We start from the raw sequence: 20,853 nt of genomic DNA on the forward strand, positions 1-20,853 counted from the left end.
TATCCGAATTTGATCGATTAGATATTCAAATTATTTGAATTCGATTCAATTATGTTGAATCTCGAATTTAAAGTCGAATTTTTGAATATCATTAACACCCCTACTACCCACAAGAATAAACCATTATGTCTTGCCACTTAAGACTGTATTCGGATGGAGTGTAGTTAAACATGGAAAGTTGAATCTGTCACCGGCTTCATTACTTGTGGCATTCTCTCCCTCTCTCTTTATGACAGATTCATCATCTACTTCGTACCTTATTCCAAAGCCAAATGAAACCGTTTTGGCACCGGATATGAGCGAATGATGTCAATTGATCTCAGATTTGATGACAAACCATGTAAGCTGAAGTCTCAGATCTGTGTTTTTTAACAAAAGCAGTTGGATGGATAATAAGACAAACCCAACGGCTGGAAGCCTAAGAAAATAAGGAATTGATCCATCAACCTCCAAATTTTCATCAAGCATCTTCTTGTGAGAGAGGCTGACTTGAATATACGGGATTTAGGCGATGTTCGGGAGTGCTTTGGCCACTGTGGCACTGTCTCTGTCGAACTACCATTCGGATCGTGGAGCCCCTGAGACCCATTAGACAGTGAACGATCGTCGATCGGTCGCGCAGACAGCACAAATCAATTGCTTTGTAGTGATGTTACGAAAAACCGTTAGGACGAAGCGTCAACACTCAATAAGAAGGTACAACAAAAATTTAGGGAGCCAAAGCTGGCGTCGCCCGGACTCGAACCGGAGACCTTCAGTGTGTTAGACTGACGTGATAACCAACTACACCACGACACCAATTCATACGGAGTTCCTACTTTTTTATTCTTGATTGAAAGTTAATCATACAAATAGTTCTGCCCAAAAAGACCGAGATATTTTAAATCATACCCGATGGGACTCGAACCCACAATCGCCTGATTAGAAGTCAGACGCCTTATCCATTAGGCCACGGGTACCACGTTGTTATTTCTGCTCATTTATATATTTGAAGATATATATATTTTTTATAACTTCCTAATGTTATTCCCGGTTGAAAATTTCTGGATTTTTTTTTCCCAAAAGGTGATGCGTTGTTATTTGTCCCTCCTTTGAACTTTTATGCTTTTTTTCTACTTCCCCATTAATTATCAAGGTATCAATAGACTAGGTTTGAGTTTAAAAACCGTCTAAATCAAAACCAATTTAAACAAATTGGATTGATGAATAACACATATTTAATTGGACCAGTTCAAATTAAATGGTCTAAAATATTTATTGAATTGAATTAGACTTTGTCCATTTGTAATGGATTTATATTGAATTAGGTTAGATTCAACCAATATCCAGTTCATTAATATAAGATAATAGTACAAATGGCAACATACCAGGTTTGGATAGTCCAGACATCGCATTGTACCAATCCAATATCTGCTCGCTGCTCCACTGACAGTCCTATCCATTAACATGGAGGCATTTTAAACAATTTTAGATATTCCTCATGTGTGATTGGATGGTGTATTATTGGAGTGTACACAGAATTTTTGTTTTCAGTAAACCCCATCCCATAGAGTGTAGTTCAAGGAAAGAAATCAAAACACTTTTGTAGGGCAGGGATCTATGTCTATATAGTAAAACAATGATATATACAACAGATGCCCGCTTTGTTCTCCTAAATCCCCTCTAAATTTTATTCCTTTTTAGATTTTTTTTTCCATTTTTTTCAAACCTCACTCCACAGCATCTTTCGCGGGGAGAATTTCACCTTCCAAGTACACAACATTCTTGTTGAAGTATGAACATCTTCTATTCGACATAAAACCTATTTGTTCTTTTGAAGTTTTGACGTTTACTGTCCGGTTGATCCCAGTATCCCACACCAGTAAGTTTTTTTCCTCATTTGATCTAAAATAGAGAGTCCAGGGAGCAGGAGATATATCTCATCCCATTCTACGCATAGAGGCTTCCTCTTTCTAAGTTTTGGCATCCAAGAAATCATGAGGAAAAAGGATTTGAATAATTTTGTTAAAGACATTCTACTGTGTTGATTGACCATATATCAGATGGTTGGGATTATTGGTGAGCTTATGTTGTTTTTGACTGTCCGATTGATATGTGTGGTCAATGAATAAAGAGTCGGTGTGGGATTTTGATCGGTTGAACCATGGAAGGGTGGGTTCAGATTATTTTTGATTGATGAATAATCTGGGTTGTTAATTCTCTTGGGTTGTCTTAGGGTCACCTCTTGTCACCTATAATGTAGGGTTTCCCATCATCTTCAGACAAGAGATGATTCATGTGTAATTCCCATTCAAAAGATAAAGGTAAGGAGATAGGAGCAGCTAGCTACAAGTCTACGATGGGTGCAAGTATGTAATAATTACTTTAGGCTGCGTTTGGTTGCAGTGCAAATACAATTTTGCACGCTGTAAATGATGTCTTGTCCGGTTCAAGTGAATACAAAATTAGAATCGGATTTCGATTTTTTTGTGCTCTTCTGGTTTGGCATTTAACAATACAGAGTATGATGCAGTTTTGTGAGTATTTGGTTTATAACATGAAAACAATCCGAAGAGTGACTGCATTGCCAACTGCCCAGGAGGTGTCGCAGGCCTCCGTGTTGCCAAGGACATTGCAGAGAATAACCCCGGCAGCCGTGTTTTGCTAGCAACTTCTGAGACAACCATCACAGGGTTCAAACCTCCGAGTGCCAACCGCCCATATGATCTTTGGCGATGGTGCAACTTCTTACCCGACACTGAGAAGACGATAGACGGGCCGGCTCACAGAAGAAGGAATCAACTTTAAGCTAGAGAGGGACCTTCGTAATATAATGGTTGTCTCAGAAGGCATTTGATTTTTACAGAGAAGCAGAGTTCACAAGTAAATAACATTCATCAAATTTGGTGATTTCAACATTAACACCCAAACCAAAATCTAACTAACTCACAAGTTACGACTTCAACAACGGAAGAACCTTCATGAGTTTCAGCAGTCTTCTGTGACAGATTGAAATTGATCAACGACTCCCTTTGCAATCTAAATGAATCATTACGATTGGTGTTGACCGTTGAATGAAATTCTCAGAAACCCACTCAGTCCTGCCAGCTGCAGCCATTGGTTTTCATTATCCTTTCTCTTGCCTTTTCTCTCACCAGAAGTAGAGTTCAATCGTTCGTTCACTTGTTGGAGTTTCTAATATTTATGATCTTGATTTCTTAAAAAAAACAAAAGTTTAAAGGAATGGACTATAAAATCCCTTACCTTCCAGGAAATTGATATAGAAGCCACCAGTGTAACAAGAAGTCATCCGTGTCTTAGATCGTTGGTTGGATTTGCAGGTTCAGAGGTCATCAATGGAAAATAATTGAGATCGGATTTTACCATCGTAATTGCTTTTCTGGTGGAGTTGTTCGAGGTGGTCTTCAAAGTGTACAAACGACATGACTTGTTTACATCGATAAGAAAGAGTGTAAAAGTTTACTTGGATACGCTTATATCAATGAAAATTCTGGCATATCCACAAATTTACATCGATTTTGACAACCAGAGTAAATATTTACTTCGAACCAGCATTGGTATTGTAAAAAAACGCAGCCTTAGTTTCACTGACATTGCACGATGAGCTAATGGAAGCACCAGGCAAATGCAGTGAAATGCACATTGCACAACATACATAATGACATATGGTGGAATTCAACCATACCCATTGGGTCTTGCACTAGAAAATTTGGCAAGCTTAACATTCTTCATCAGCCATTTTTGTCCTAGTCCTAGTTTTAGTTCATATTTGCTGGGTCTTTTCAGAAGTTGAAGCTCAGTCAATCTATAATAGAGCTCGATGTTAGGCAAGTTCAAGTGGAGGTCAACCTAACCTAATAACCCTCAATTCAAACCATAACCTGAGTTGTTGGACCCCTATTTCTAACCTCTACCCTACGTCCCAACCTAATGACATCAACTCAACAAGTCATGTTAGGATTTAGTTAGCCTAATTTTTCAATTAATAATTATTATTAACGCATTTTATTAGAAAACATATTCTCATTTATTAGATTAAAAAAAAGCAAGGTTAACTAGCGGAAACAAAACGGCGATTTCAGGTTACCTAATACTCAATGTCAAGTTCTTTTTGTAACCCCAAGTCCCCACCTGACTTGGGCCAAATTACATATTCCGATGGACCTACCTAACAGATAGAATCTGGCTTGTTTGCCTGGACTTGGAAATTGACCATCTTAGAAGTCAGAAGAAACAAAAAAGAATGAAGGAAAGCCATTGATTTTTCTTGGCTCTAAATAAATAGAACCTATTTTACAATTAATACAAAGCTTGACTTGCAGCAACCAAAAAAACACAATGATTTAACCCAAACACGAGGGAAGGGTAAGAAAAAACCTGCATTTCCTTTTTCCTATTCTTTCCCTCTTTTTTTTCCTTGTATGGATTGACAATTACTTCTTGGACTCACGGACTGGGAAGGGGGAGGATCAAAGAACATAGAACACAAGGCCGTGTCACTGGGAAGCTCAAAATAGCTTCCAATCTTTCTTGGTAGCTACAAGAATCTTCTCCCTCCCAGTTGATTCAGTCTCTGGATCATGTATGGTGGCAGTCAACCTTATTGCACGTGCAATCCGGACCACTTTGTCAATGACTTCAGGGGAATCTCGAACAACTACCGTTCCTTCTGGACGCAGCATCCGGTCAATCTCCACCATCAAATCCACAAGATTACACCTACAGCCCAAACAAAGATCAGAAGATCCAAATTCCATTTTTCAGCAAAATGTCTTTTCTATACAGCATAGTTTTCAAGGCACCAAGACGAGGCTAGGCGACAAGGGGGCGCCTAGGCGATAGATTTTTTCAAGTAAAAACATCCATCCTAGGGTAATTCCCTAAGTTCCATAATCATATTTCCTTAATAAATATCCATAATTTTCGTAAAAAAAGTATAAATTTCATTTTAAAGTATAGAAAATCAACATAATCACGAGAAGAAAAAGAAAGAAAATAAAATAAAAAATATATATATAGGGGCTGAACCCCTATTTCTGTTATAAGGAAAGAAGAAGAAGAAGAAGAAGAAGAAGAAGAAGAAATTAGTATATATATACACAAAATGTGTTTTTTATTTATGCATGTATACACAATGTGTTGATTGGACAACATATTATGTTCTTCCTTATTGGTTAATTCATTTGACCCAAACCACTAGCCCACCACCCAAACCATTTATTATTGCATTTCCATTATTGATAAAATTATGTATAATACTTATTTTTGTTCAACATAATGAATGTATAATATTATAGATGGACCCAATATTTTATTTTTTTATAAATATATAACATCAAATATGTGTCCAAATTGTTCTTTATTTTTATGATTTTTTGTATTTTTATTTTAAAAATTTTATTATTTGACAATGACATTATTTAATTTAATTTCAAGGTTTATTTTAGATTTGTAATTCTATTTTTATCATTAATAAAAATATTTCTTACATTTTATACTTAATTTTATTTAGTATAATGAATATATAATATTAGAGATATGCTCAATTCTTTTTTTGTATTTTTATATATTAATCATTTTGATTTTTATTATTTAATTATGGCATTATTGGTTAACCCATTTGACCCAAATGGTTGAATTGCTTACCCATCACCAGGAAGGAAGAAAATGGTTTTGTTTTCAAAATATTTATTTTTATACTATTAAAATCACTTTTGTGGATTTTATTAATAGACTTTAATGATGAGAAAAATATATCATAAATATAAGATTTAATGAAAAAATATACCTTAGATATGAGACTTAATGAGAGAGAATAAGAAAATAATTTTATTCCCAATTGGTTTTAAACTTTATATTCCATTTTCATCATTAATAAAAGTCTTTCTTATTTATCATACTTATTCTTGTCTAATATGATGAATATATGATATTAAAGATGTTCCCAATTTTTTCTTTAATTTCTATATTTTTTGCATTTTATCAAGTTTTAATTTTTTTTATTGTTTAATTGTGGCAACAGCGCAACATGGGTTGACCCATTTGACCCAAAATTGTTTAATTTCTTACCACCACCTAGATAAAAATACTGCTTTTCCAAGTCAATTTTAAAAGTACAAGTTTTTATGTTATTAGAATGATTTATGTATGGATTTAATTGGAGTTTAGTAATTAAAAGAAACAAAAATGCCTTAAATGTATAGTTAAATGAGGGTGAATGAGAGTTAATACCTTAAATGGGATTTAATGAGAGGGAATTGAATGCAATGAATAATAGTATTCAAATTACATTTTCTGCCCTCATGATAGATAGGAACCCTATTTCAAAAAAGGGTATTTTAGTCCAGAAAAATTACAGAAATCTTAGGCCCTATTTGTACTTTTTATAGTAGTGTATAGATTTGGTAAAATACAAATATTTATTCATCACCATAAGACAATAGAGCCATATCCAAAGTATAGTAATAATATAATTATTTTGCATATTGATTTTCTTTCAATAAGTTAACACAAAAGGGAGTCATTTTACTTTAATGGAATATTTCCATTTACATTCCCCACTTTCTATTTCTCCCTATTATCTCATCTATAGATAATTTTACGTGTTCAACCAGAAGCATTCAAGAGAAGTCAAGGAAAGGGAAAAACAAAACAAAAGGAATTTTAGACATTGAACAATAATAGAGAAGAGTGGGTTTTCACTGATCAAAAAATAAATAAATAAAATAGAGAAGAGTGGGTTGCATTTAGAAGTACCTGTTCCTGCCTGAGCCTGGATACTTCACAAGTGAGTCAATGCTGTTCACATGAATGAAATCATAAGTTCGAGGGTATGTCGAGAATGGCTCACACCTACCAGCAACAAACAAATAACTGTTAGCAAATTGATCAAGTGCATCTACAAGAGGTTTGGACATCGCATTCTGGATCAAGTCAATAGAAGAGACCATTATACAGAAAAGCAATAAGAAAGTATTGAAATAAGAGTATGTGAGTTTATTGCGATAATATGCCTTGTTTCTTTGGTTTTCTAACAGTTCTTGTTTGTGGATTACCACCAATTGAAAGCTTCTGTGCTTTTCTTTAAATAGATAGTGAGACATGTGTTGGTTGTAAGAAATACATAGTGCAAAATATGATCTGAGAATAATTTTGATGTTACCCAAAGAGCATATTTTAGGATTACATAGTCAGGCAATATTCAATTAAATAAATGATTATTCTCAAGATAGGGTACAGAAGCTTGGTGCAGTAAAAAACATTTGCATTCTCATTTGCATGATGAACTACTAGTTAACAAAGGATAAACCTACTCAATAGTAATATACATTGGCATAGCTTCGGCATGTATGGAAATACTATTCACTTAATTTCCTTAGCCTGTGTTTGGTTGCAATGCAAATAAATTTGCACTGATGCAAAACCATGGCAGTGCAAATGATTTGAGTGTAAATTCTGACCTATTTTTATTTCAAATTTTAGCTTCTTTTGTTTGGCTGCAGTACAAATAAAGTAAATTAAGACAAGAAGCAGAATAAAGTAAAATCCAAAACAAAATAGAGAGGTTTATGGGGAATACGACAAATTTAGATCACTTTAAATTGCATCTATTTTAGAAAGACTCAAAATATCTGAATCAATTGCTCACCAATCATGATACACTCCAATCAGGCCTCTGTCATAAATCACACCAATTGTAGGACTGTGAGGAGGAACAACGTTCATTACCCATACAGGATCTGAGAACAATGCTGCTGCAAAGCCTCCATACAATGCATTCATGTCCATAACGTTGCGTATGGATGGAGTGCCAAGCTTCAAGTTAAGAGATTCCTTGTAGTGCACAACCCTTCTTGCCCAACGCCGTGTATCAGCATCAAACACATCAACTCCATTTTTCAGGAGTGTTGCTCTTGAGGGAGCTTTTGTTAGCCTCTTTGGCCAATTAGGAATGCTCCCAACAGCATATTCTCCCACATGGGAGGACATCTTACTAACACAGTTCTTCAACTTGGAGTACCTGCATAATCGTTCAGGTTAGACATGCATTTCAGATATATCCTCTAGGTTGAGCTTTTCATAAAAGCCAAGGTTTGGACAATTGAGGTTGTATGTCAGAGCCCAGATTATGTCAAAAGGAGAAAAAAAATAACACACAAAACAGCAGCAGAAAGAGTAACAAAGACTAGCTCATGATTTTACTCATTAAAAGATAATGCTGAGCATGAAGCGGGATTGGAGGATGGGGAGGGTAAGAGGGTGCAGGGAACAAACAGTTATCATACTCCAATTCAGAAAGCAGATATGCTGACAAACCAAGAACATAATTAGCAATTTGGAATTTCCAAAAAAAATTAGCAATTTGGCATACAGCAAAATTACAGTACAAGTAGCTTTCGTGTATGGTTTTCTTTCATTTTATCTTATATGCATATATTTTACATGTTAATGCATATTGTTGAGAAATGCTCCATATATCTGTCTTGTATAGTGTTTGAGAGTAGGGAGTTTATGTGTACAGGTGTATTCCTGGGTTCATTTAAGTTCTTGTCATTGATTATTTCTTATGATTTACAGTTTAAGGGAGTACAATCACGGGTATACTAGTTGTTTTCAATTATATTTGAAAAGGAGTTCATATAATGTAAAGGGACTGTACGCCCATCCTTTTTTTCAGACTGTTTTCTTCAGCTTTATACTTTCTCTCTTCTATTTTTCCCTCTATTTTCTCATTTCTTTCTAACTAGATTACTGACCAAATCATGTAAAATATGCAAGATGTATAATATATGATTACATACATAGAAAAGACAAAAAAATATTTTCTTTAAAATTATTTGCATAGAAATGATCTATAAAGGTGAAGAAAACATTATTATATACGAACTCCATATTCGTTCTCTGAAAATGGCAAATTATTTGCATATAGAAATGATCTATAAAAACAAAAAAAAAATAATACTTATTACTTATTAGAAATTATCAACCGTGTGGAGTTCTAAATGTTTACTCCAAAACATGTCGATTGTGAAGTTTGTACATAATATGATTATATGTGCATAATATATTGATAAAAAGAATAATACATGCATAATATGCAAGTAAGCTAAACAGAAACAAAAAGGCACAGTGACACCTTAATATGTTAAGATCCTACTCCTGCAACCAAGGGTGTATTGAAACCAAATTGAGAAACTAACCATGGATACTTATGAAGCTTACCATGCATAATTTGGGTCATCAGAGTCGGTGCACAATTCAAGTCCAAACGCATTCTGACCGGACATACATGAATCATCTGAAGGTTTTTTCCAAATGACAGTATTTCCATCTACAACAATCAGCTCATAACACAACACCCTTGCTACAGCCTGCAGATCTCCCCATTCTTTACCTTGTTTAGGCCATTGTACAGGGGGACCAGAGATGACCAGATAACCTCCTGGTCGTAGCAACCTATCAACTTCAACAAAGTATGTTGTATCTGCAACCAAATTTCCTTATTGGTCAGAAAAACATCAATATGAGCAACAAAATAGAAAAGTGTTCCACAGAGAAGGAAGAACTTACTGTAGGCAGTAAACGGGATCAGACAACGAGAGCAATGAATTAGATCAAAGGAGTACGCAGGAAATGGTAACCTGCGAGTACCAAGCATAGCAACAAATGCTGGTATTCCCCTTTCTAATGCAAACTGTATCTGTGCTTTATGTGAATCTCTAGGGGCAAATGAGAGTGTCAAAATATCTTCATGAAGTAGGTACCCGCCAAAGCTGGCAACCTGCATGAGAATTGAATTATGCTACCTCCAAAAATACATATATAAAAGAGCTTTTGAAGTAATAGAGGAACACAACCTACCCCACATCCCATATCCAGCGCTGTTCTCAAAACTCCTCCAGTTATTGGGATGTATTGTCCCAATTTTTGAATATATTGTACAGCACCATCAGGAAACATTGTACCACCACCAGGGAAAATAAAGTATGGCCCTTGTTCCTTCATCCATCCCTGGTGACCTTTTCTATCAGCAATTTTATTGTGTGGCATATTGCTGTGCCATATCTACATACAAAAAGAGAACTATTAAATATTGACAAGAGATGTCTCACACTGTCTGCTTGCATTAAAAAATGAAATGGAAACTCTTTAAATATAGCAGTATTCAAGGAGTAAAACAAGCTGGCAGATTGACAAATCTTGGTGGTTTGGGTAATAACTCACCATATACAACTGTTATAATGAATTCTAGTAATTTTTAACATTGGCATGATCTCTAAAGTAGGGGTGTTCATTCAGTCGGTTTGATTCAGTTCAATTTGGAAAGAGAACCTAACCAACATTTCAGTTAGGCCATTTTCATGAACCGAACCAAAATTTCAGTTATTAATAAATTTTTTATGTTAATATTAATATTTATAATTAAAATATAAATATATGTATTTATTTTGGTTAATTCAGTTTTCAGTTCGGTTCAGTTAAATTTTTCTCAAACCAAACCAAATTGGATAATTCAATTTGGTTCGGTTCAGTTTTTGGTTTGATAGCCGAATTTGAACACCCCTACTCTAAAGCATTTCCATCTAACAAGATTAAGTTTTAGATACACGATAGAGACATATTACTTCTGCGTCATCCCCCTAATGTGCTTAAGATAGAATGTTCACCAAATGTATCACACGCAAATGACATTATTTCACTTCAATCAATAAATAGCAATCAAAGATATGAAGATATCCATGTTGTAGATAGTAAGATCTCATGTTGGTATGTGTATTTATGGTGTATTTCCAGGCAGGAAAAATTGACGTTCAGGAACCTAGATCTGCTGTAGACCTATAGCTAATGACTTCGCTGTAGACCCAATGACTGATCACCACCTGTTCTTTGCACAGGTGGTGGTCTTCTCATGTGTGGTTTACTTAACAGAGCCCACCCTTAGGATTTAACAGTAATATTAATTTACTTTTTGTTATTTATCTTTTATTTTGTATAGCCTAAGAAACCCAGAATTGTATGTTTTCTTCTTCCCATCCTATTTTCACTCTTTATCTCTTCCTCATCCTCTCTTCCTTCCCCCAAATTTTCTTCTGTATGAACTCAACTGAAGCAACCAGAACTCCTTTGATTAAAAGAATCCGAAACAGATATCTGTATTCAAAGTGTTCTGGTTGCTTTGGTCGAATCATTGTATACAGAAGCCTAGAAGTCCAATTAATCCAATGAACACGTATCCAACACGGATATCTGTATTCAAAGTGTTCTGCAATGAATCAATGTATAACAGTTGTCTATCTTCAGGTTACGTTCCAAGCAAGATTATGCTGCAGCCTAGAAATCTAATCAGACAAAGATTAGAAACCCGATTAGAAGTAAAAACATCTCAGCTGTTAATCAGTATGGATCTCTGACTTGCTTTGGAATTGATGGGATGGATTCTTTTAATTAAAGGAGTTCTGGTTACTTCAGTTGAGTCCGTACAGAAGAAATTTTGGGAGAAGAGGGGATGAGTAAGAGATGAAGATTGAAAATATGATGGGAAGAAGAAAACATACAATTTTGGGATTCTTAGGCTATACAAATTAAAAGATAAACAACAAAAAGTAAACTAATATTACTGTTAAATCCTAACGGTGGACTCTGTTAAGTAAACCACACATGAGAAGACCACCACCTGTGCAAAGAACAGGCGGTGATCAGTCATTGGGTCTACAGCAAAGTTATTAGTTGGAGAGGTCTACAGCAGATCTGTTTTTTTTTTTTCTGAAAAACATGATAACAACAAGAAGTTGTGAAAGAAACCAGCTATAGAAGCTGCCCCGGTTCAGTATTACATTTGGGCCCAAAACATATGCGTTCTATGTATCCCTTGCTTGGCTAAGTTATCTGTCAAGCTATTAGCAGTCCTCCTCACCCATTTCACTTGGATTAACATGTCCTGTCACAGCCATTTGAATTTTCTGAATTCATTCCTCAAATGCCATGCCACCCCCTCCCCCTTTACCAGAGCTACTTAACCACAGTTTTAGAGTCTCCCTCAATAGTCAGCCTACTAATACCCAGTTCTTTACTTCTTTTGCCATCTCAATCCCAAAAACTGCAGCCAAAAACTTTGATCTTGCCACATCACCCTGCTCCACAGGGCCAGAGTATAAAGCAATTATGTTCCCCTCTTCATCCCTAATGCCCCCCCACCCCCAATACCTGAGGGGCCTGGGTTACCCAAACAGCTCCCATCAAAATTCAGTTTCTTCCAGCCATTTATTGGGGGAGACCAAACCTCAAAAGATCTCTCTTGTAGTTGAAGATGCAGCAATGATACCCCAATGTGCTTGCTACTCTCAATGCTATAGTTTCAAGCAAGGCTCCTTGCTTCTTTCCTTCTCTTCAAATATTCTTGCATTTCTTTCCTCCCACACGGTCCAAAGTAGTGCTGCTCTAGCCTCTAGTGCATCTCCACAAGGTCCTACCCCTCTTTTTTGTACAACTAATGCCAGTAGGGCTAAACAAATCCTCCAACCTATCAGGAGAAGACCAACTGCATCCAAAGAGAGAAGTAAAACAATCCCAAAGAAGCTAACAAAAGGGCAAGAGATAAGAAGATAAAATATAGTCTCACCATTCAATTTACAAAGTACACACCGGTTGGGGGACAAACACCAATTTGGTCTCCTCCTTTGAAGTATATCAATGGTATTAATGCTTCCATGAAACACTTCCCAACAGAACACACTGATTTTAGGAGGAATGGGAGAACACCAAATTTCCTTGACTGGGAAAGAAGAGGAAGAAGGGGCGGCAACCAGAGAATGAAAAGACTTACAAGAGAACTCCCCATCAAAGTTAGGACCCCATACTCTAGAATCCGAACCAAAACTGAATTCAGCAAGCTCAAAAGATCAGTCATCAAAGAAAGTTCAGATTCTCTAAGGTTCCTAATGAAGCCAAAATTCCAATTCAATCCTGAAGAGAAGTGATGCCGAGTAACGAAGTCAGAAATAGGCCTACACTTACACCTGAAAATATCAAAAAGAGAAGGGAATTTAATACCCAAAGGGGTATCCCCAATCCACAGATCCTCCCAAAACATGATTTTTTTTACCACAGGCCAAGTCATACCTGATATGAAGTAAGAAGGTAGGAAGAAAATCATGGATGGCCTTCTGGGAGGGGAAGAGGGGGGCATCCAAGGTAGCTCTACGAAGACATCCAGCATCCCATCCATTGCATGATATGCCATGAATACTCGCCACAACCTTGTGCCATAACTTCTCATTTTCATTAGGAAACCTCCAATACCATTTCCTGAGTAAAGCCCGATTCTTCATCTTAAAATTACCAATTCCTAACCCTCCTTCTGTTTTCAATTTCACCACCATTTCCCATTTCACCAAGTAATCCAGTAATCATTTCTTTCTTCTTTTCCCCTGGCTCCCAAAGAAAATCCCTCATGGTTATTTAAATTTTCTTCACTACCTCCTGTGGCATCCTAAACACTGACATGTGGTACACTAGAAGGTTTGCTAAGGTAGATTTAATAAGGGTTAATCCCCCCCCCCCCATTAAGATGTAGTTCCTCTTCCACCCAACTAATCTCTTCTCAACCCTTTCCACCATTGGGGCCCAAAAACTAGCTGATCTAGGATTATCCCCTAGAGGCAAGCCTAAGTATTTCATAAGCCACTCACCTTTCTCACAACCTAAGGAGTCTGCCAAGCTTCTCAAAAGTTCCTTATTGATATTGGTCCCAACCACTAAGCTCTTCAACCAATTAATCCTCAAGTTAGACAGTCTCTCAAATAGTTTCACCACCAACTTCAAGTTTTCCACCCCCTCAGAGACAACACTTTTGCTATAACCTTATAAATGCTTGTCACTAGGCTGATAGGTTTAAAGTCTCTGGGCTGTAAAGCATTGTTCTTCTTTGGAATCAACACTAAAAAAGTAGAATTCATCCCCAAATTGATTACCCTCCCCCCCATCTATAGAATTCACGAAAAACTTTAAGAAGATCATCCTTAATTATATTCCAGCAATCTTGATAGAATGCCATGGTGAATCCATTAGGCCCAAGGGCTTTTGATCTATTCATAGAGAAAACTGCTTCCTTGATCTCTTCCTCTTCAAAGCTTCTCTCCAAAAAGTGCACTTGAGCCTCCCCCCAAAGTCCCCCACTCCAACCCTTCAACCAACCACCTTTCATTTAAAGGCCTCCTATAAGTAGACCTGAAATGCTCTGAGAAAGACTACGATTTCTGTCTGATCTGTAACCTCACTTCCCCCACCATTAGAGAACTAATCAATCTCTTCCTTCTCCTTCCATTTGCAATGGCATGGAAAAATTTTGTATTACCATCCCCTTTTTTGATCCACCTTTCTCTTGATTTTTCCTTCCAACTTATTTCCTCTCTTAGCAAGGTTTCCCCTAGCTCCCTCTTCAGAGACTATCTCAATTCCCTATCACCCTCATCAAGAGAACCCGCCACTTCTTTGCTATCAATCACCTCAATTTGGGAGACCAAATCAACTTTTTTTCTCCTCCAGTCTTCCAAATTTCTCCCTATTCCACTCTCAAATCTCCTTCTCCACCAACTGAAGTTTTTTTTAGGAAACTTTGGCCCTCCCACAATATTGATTATTCCAAGCTATTCCACCAAACTTTGACCTTCCCTTTGAAATCTGAATGAGTGAGCTACATATTTTCAAACCTAAAAGGAATTGGGCCACTATCAATACTCTTCTGAAACAAACAAATGGGCCAATGGTCTGAAGTAATTCTAGGTAGAGTTCTCCCAGCTAGGCCAATCCAATGTTCTTCCCAATCTAGGGAGACTAAGAACCTGTCAAGCTTTAGACAAGATGGGGTTTTCTTGGAGATTTGATCAAGTGAAACAAGATTGTCCCGATTGAAAGTCTCTCGATTCAAATTCCTTAATAAAAGAATTAAACTTCCTCATGCTTGATGTTATCCTTTGCCTACCTCCAATTGACTCACCCACAAATCTTATAACATTGAAGTCTCCCCCAATACACCAAGGCCATTCACAGACCCCTAATGTCCTCTAGCTCTTCCCACAATTTACTCCTTTCTCTATAAGAATTTGGCCCATAGACATTTGTGAGAATCCATTCAAACCCATCTTGCAATTTCCTTAACCTCTTCTTTCCAGATTGTTATTATTCCCCTCGATAAACTCCAAGAAGAAGCAAAACTCCAATTAATATTCCTCTCATCACCCCAAATGCTTCTTATCCATTTCCTATTGACTACCTGAATTTTAGATTCTTGGATCAAAACAAAATTTGGTCTCTCTTTCCCCAATACCTCTTTAACTGCTCTCCTTTTTGTGGCACTCCCTAGACCTCTTACATTCCAACTAATGATCTTCATAATCATGAAAATAACTGAACCCAAGCCCTCTACCCTATAACCCCCCCCCCCCCCTTTCTCCTACCTCCTCTACCACTGAACTCCTTATCCCTTTCAACATCTTAATAAGTTTCTCCACTCCATTTAATTTCCTTCTCCTCTTTCCTTCCTTATCTTTAATCACTTTATTTTGAGGTTTCCTTTCCTTATCTTTCTCCACTTTCAACCCCATCTTGTCAACCAACTCCATCACAGGAACCTCTCATTCTGGTTTTCCCCACTTCTTGTATTCCTTTTTACCTCATTGGTTCCTTCCTTCTCTCTAATTAGTTCATCCTCTCTTGATCTTTCCTCAGCCTGAAGTTCTGCAGACCCTAATTCCCCATCCAAACCCAACCCCATTGCTTCTTTGGTTTCCTACAATCTATTCTAGCCGCTTTCAAGGATGAGGTGTTCATCGCTACCAAGGATCCCCCATAGAGAACCACCACTTCAGAGAAAATCTCCTGCTTCCAAAGATTAAATGGAAGCCCTAATAATTTTATTTGCAGCGTCTCTTCCTCTAATTCAAGCTCGTTGCAAGACGGATTCCAGTTTTCCAGCATCACACAGCCTTCACAAGTTTGTACTCTACTCACTTTCTCGAAATGACAGTCGAGGTCAAGAATAGCTGCAGTCCACCCGAACAGAATCAAAAAGGCTATTTCTACCATTGGGAACACTGAACACCTTCACTATATCATGTAATACTCCGCTCCAATCATCCACCTTCTTTTCTAATCCTAGAACTTTCCTTTTCTCCTAGTTCTGCAAACCTCCTTCTATCAACAACTTCGGGCAAGCAAGAGCTACACTCACTCCTCTGGTTTCTTCCACCCTCTCCACTTCACCAAGTGAAACAGAAGGGTTTTCTGTTGCTGAAATTTCGTGAACAGTAACTGGACTGTTCGTTTTGTGATCAGCAACTGGACTATTCGATTTCCTTTCACATAACCACCTTCAATGATCGAAGTCCTCTAAAGCTTCCGCGACCTGAATCCAACCTTGCTTAGTCTTCACTTCTAGAATACAAATAACTTGTTTTTTACCGTTTCCAAAGACTTCCAAGTAAACTGGACAAAAGCATCCCTGTTATTAATTTTCTTCTCCACCGAGAAACTTTTCTTGGCGATGACCAGCTCTCCCTTCCACCCCGCCTTAGTGATGACATAGATTGAGCCATCAAGAAAACCTTTGAACCAACTTACTGCCAAAAATTCAGAAACTCGATAAAAATACTCTACAAAAAGTGTCGATAAATCAATGACATCTAATAAGATGGCAACATTCCTTATGAAAATTCTGGGGTTAATGGATGTGTAATATCTTCCTTCCAGGGATTTTGATACTCTTGAAAATGAAACAGGATTTAGCCATTCAGCATATTAAGTGGGCAGCAGGGTGGTTGGGTTAACTATCTTGATTGTGTAAGGAAACTCCAGTCCTAGTTTTATACTAAACAGGGGTATATTTGTAATCCCCAAGGTTCACAGTATTGAATATCGATTCACCCAATACACACAAACAGGCGTAACTGGTGTTTCAATAATAACTTGTTTTAGTATTGCTTCAGGGGATCGGTTTACGGCATGCCAACACCCTGAAAGTGCTCAAAATCCAAAACACCCCTTATTTGGGTATCGGAGAGATCCCGATACAATACCATATGCTCAATACAGGGTGTATTGTATCAAAATTTTCAACCTTGGTAATCCCAACTCTATTATAGTAATATATATGTACCTTCCCACCTGGTTCATGCAACATAAGAAACAGAAGCTAGGCTTTCCTCTCTTCCAGCAGAAGTTATTTCACTTCTCCACTTTCACTGCTTCATTGGTCTGAACCATTGTTACATGGTATCAGAGCATATGGTGTGGCCAGCTGCTTCTCGCTCTCTCTTGTAATCTCCATTTCACTTTTTTTCCTCTTTTCAGGTCTGGTTTCTCTCCTATTATTAAGAGAACCAGGTCTGAGAAACCAATCAGTTACAGTGATTGGAGGTGGATTGATGACCCTCCATTTGTTATCTCAAAGAGGAGGGATGCTGATGAGCAATGTGTCTCAAAGTAAGAAACAAAGTGTCATAGCTAGGCATAATGCAGAGACCGAGTATAGAGCAATGGCTCATGCCACTTGTGAGCTGATGTGGTTGAAACACTTGCTAGATGAGATTGGTTTCCTGTTACAGAGCCTATATAGTTATTCTATTATTATATGACAATCAGGCAGCTGTACATATTACAGAACCAAACAGCATATGAAATTAGTGGTGCTCATAAAAAACTGAAAAACCAAGCTGAACCGAAAAATGTGGTTAACCAAACTGATCGGTTCAGTTTCGATTTGCTATTCATAAAAACTGAACGCATTTGGTTCTTAGTTAACCGAGGAAAAAAACTGATGTTTAACCAAACTGACCGGGATATATTTTTATGTATATTATGTGTATTTATTTATTTATAATATATAATATATTATAAATATATATATAATACCAACATCATCATTCATGCCTTATCCCAACTATATGGGGTCAGTTACATGAATCCTGTTTCGCCACTTTGTTCTATTTAAAACCATATCTACTATTAAACTATTAGTGCTTAAATCATTTTTTACTACTTCTACCCATGTCCTTTTTGGTCTACCCCTAGCTCTTCTAGCCCCCATCAACTTGTAACAAATCACTTCTTCTAATTGAAGTTGTTGGTGGTCTTCTATGCACATGACCAAACCATCTTAGCCTACTCTCTCATATTATCACTTATTGGAGCTACTCCTAGGTTTCTACAAATAGCTTCATTCCTGATCCTTTCCACTCATCCATCTTAACATTCGCATTTCTACTACACTCATTTTTTGAACATGTTGTTTCTTGACTGCCTAACACTCTGCTCCATACAACATAGTTGGCCTTACAACTATTTTATAGAATTTTCCTTTTAATCTAGCCCCCATCAACTTGTAACTAATCATCTAATCGAAGCTGTTGGTGGTCTTCTATGCACGCGACCAAACCATCTTAGCCTACTCTCTCTCTCTTCCCTCCTAGGTTTCTACGGATGGCTTCATTCCTGATCCTATCCTTTCTAGTTTCTCCACTCGTCCATCTTAGCATTTGCATTTCTACTACACTAATTTTTTGAACATGTTGTTTCTTGACTGCCTAACACTCTACTCCATACAATATAGCTGGCCTTACAACTATTTTATAGAAATTTTCCTTTTAATCTACATGGTATTCTCCTATCACACAAAATCCTAGATGCGCCCCCCCATTTTTCCCAACCTTCTCTAATTCTCTAGGTGACATCCTCCTCAACCTCTCCTTTATTATGAATTATTGAACCAAGGTACCGAAAATGGTCGCATTGAGTTATCTCTTGGTCTCCAATCCTAAGAGTGTCCTGATTTACACTCCTATTACTGCTAAATTTACATGTCATATAGTCAATTTTAGTCCTACTTATTTTAAAACCTCTTGTTTCTAGGGCATTACACTGCCAGTGTGAGCTTGTCTTACACTGTCAATCCAGTTTCATATCAAGAAATTGCAAAACGGGTGGTACCAGTTTGGTTTCAAAAGAGCCTACATTTCGGTTACCCCTATATGAAATGGAATTTCTGAGATATCAAACAGGTATGCAGAAGAAAGGTTATGATAGATCAATCTTGGGAATCAGCATGAATCATGGAATGGTAAATCTCATTGTCCACACACTCACAGCATGAAATTTGTCACCAGGGTGTGCACCTTCTGACCTAAAAAAATGAAGCCATGAAAATGCTATAGTATCTAGCTTACATCCTTCTTGAAAATGCACCAGCAATGTTTCAGCTAAAACTAGTAAGAGCTGGTTCAAAATTGCAGGCACGTTAAGATATTTCACTAAAGCCCCACTGGAGTTGAAAACAAGTATAATGAGGATCCTTGTTGCTACACTGAGAATAACTACCGATTCTGTTAATAGAAAGTCCTTGTTAACCTCCTTTAATAAATGAAATCTGACAATTATTCATACATGGGGGAGGGGGAGGGGATTGATGCTTCTAGAACTGTCCCCACTATGTCTCGTTTGAAGTGCATCTAAAGGTCCTAACTGCAAAAACCAAGCATGTCCAGTTATACTCCATAACAAAAGATTCTGTTTTGGAGTGTAAATGAGATAATAACTTTTCCCAAAATTTCAACATGTTGATTTTAAAACTCAAATTGAATAATTGACAATCTATCTGAATTTAACAACCGAAGATGTTGAAATATTGAAACTAAACCTTCCGCGAAGAAAAATGTATAAATAAATACCAACCTCGAGACTATGATAAAAACCACAAAGAGAAAAATATACCTTATGCAAGCTTTCGGGCCACTGGACTGAGATCCGGTATCCCTCGGGTGGAGGGATCAAGCAGAGCGGAGTCTCCTCGGGCAATGGGCAATTCCGCTCACGGTAGAAATTCATCTCTCTGCTAAGCTGACTGTTCCTCCTGGGATCTTCACAGGGCATGTGATCAACTGCCTCGGCAGGGCAGGCTTCAATAGACTGCTGCTTCCCAGCCTCAATTAGGGCAACCATCCTTTGCCTCTGGCGAGGATCCCCCGTGGAGAGGACAAGCGTCTGACGTCCGGAGGCGGCGAGCGAGTCGCCTAGGGGAGTAAAGACGAGGAGGAAGAAAACGAAGATGGCCCCAAAGAAAGCAGCGGAGACGAGATCGAGAAGCCTCCATTGTCGAGCATTTCGCTTCGAAAATGGGAGATTCAATTGCCCCCCCATTGTTAAAACGAGATCAGATCTGAATCACCTGATCAGATTTGTATTGTGGGTCTCGATTCCTGGGCCTTTAACCGGAATCCTAAGGCTTTCTTTGGTTGCCGAACCTGTGTACCCTTCCTATGCTGTACCCGTCCTCACTTTACTGAGAGAAAGAAGTACGAGTTCTGAAGAAGAAGAAGAAGAAGAAGAAGAAGGGTGTGTTTGCTGATGTTGCAGGGGAGGGGGGGAAGAGTTCTCAGTTCTCACTTGAGTGGTCACTATCACTTCCCACTTCAGTTGCAGTACAATTAAATCACGAGAAGCCAAACTTCTCAATTCAGCATTTGATGAGGACGGGGACCGAATCGCGGTGGAAGCGAAGGAACTTGGCGAAATGGCGACTTGCCGCGTAGTGCGTTGTTCGAGAGACAAAGGCGGAGATCTATCGTAGGCTCGTAGCCACTCACTTGGCACTTGCTGTATCAACAATGGAGGCCCAACCCGAGTTTTTCGATGACTTTGGGCTTAGAACTGGGCCTTGACGACTTGCCCTGTTACCAGCTTGTGTCGAATTTAGATAGGACTATTCCTTGGATATTAAAGGAAGGGAGAATGACCGATCAGCGGTCAAAATTTATAGGCTCAAATTACTGTTGGGGTAGGTGGCAGCTAGGAATTGATGTAAAT

At 37.7% G+C, this 20,853-nt stretch overlaps 1 protein-coding gene and 2 non-coding genes across 3 annotated transcripts; all 3 read right to left on the bottom strand.

Moving 5' to 3' along the window:
* Positions 1-724: 724 nt before the first annotated feature.
* On the bottom strand, positions 725-798 carry TRNAV-AAC (transfer RNA valine (anticodon AAC)). The gene has a single exon. It is a non-coding gene; the product is annotated as a tRNA-Val (tRNA).
* An 88-nt stretch (positions 799-886) lies between these two features.
* Positions 887-959, bottom strand: TRNAR-UCU (transfer RNA arginine (anticodon UCU)). Its single transcript has one exon. It is a non-coding gene; the product is annotated as a tRNA-Arg (tRNA).
* A 3,285-nt stretch (positions 960-4,244) lies between these two features.
* On the bottom strand, positions 4,245-20,589 carry LOC104596157 (putative pectin methyltransferase QUA3). Its single transcript, XM_010257202.3, has 7 exons — positions 19,762-20,589; positions 9,862-10,065; positions 9,571-9,781; positions 9,223-9,484; positions 7,649-8,020; positions 6,757-6,852; positions 4,245-4,719 (listed from the first exon to the last, which is right to left on the bottom strand). Exons 1-7 carry the CDS (start codon positions 20,185-20,187, stop codon positions 4,509-4,511), a joined length of 1,782 nt encoding a protein of 593 aa, XP_010255504.1. The 5' UTR covers positions 20,188-20,589; the 3' UTR covers positions 4,245-4,508.
* Positions 20,590-20,853: the final 264 nt, after the last annotated feature.

Source organism: Nelumbo nucifera, chromosome 1, assembly GCF_055504915.1.
Source record: "Nelumbo nucifera cultivar China Antique chromosome 1, China Antique-T2T, whole genome shotgun sequence".
Lineage (NCBI taxonomy): Eukaryota > Viridiplantae > Streptophyta > Magnoliopsida > Proteales > Nelumbonaceae > Nelumbo > Nelumbo nucifera.

Bases quoted from the DNA above. Each gene is read 5' to 3' on its own strand.
- LOC104596157 (XM_010257202.3), bottom strand. From the start codon at position 20,187: ATGGGGGGGCAATTGAATCTCCCATTTTCGAAGCGAAATGCTCGACAA. The intron at 9,485-9,570 runs GTAAGTTCTTCC...ATTTGGTTGCAG, and splicing joins GATCCCGTTTACTGCCTACA to ATACAACATACTTTGTTGAA. The intron at 6,853-7,648 runs GTGAGCAATTGA...TGTTGCTGGTAG, and splicing joins ATTGGAGTGTATCATGATTG to GTGTGAGCCATTCTCGACAT.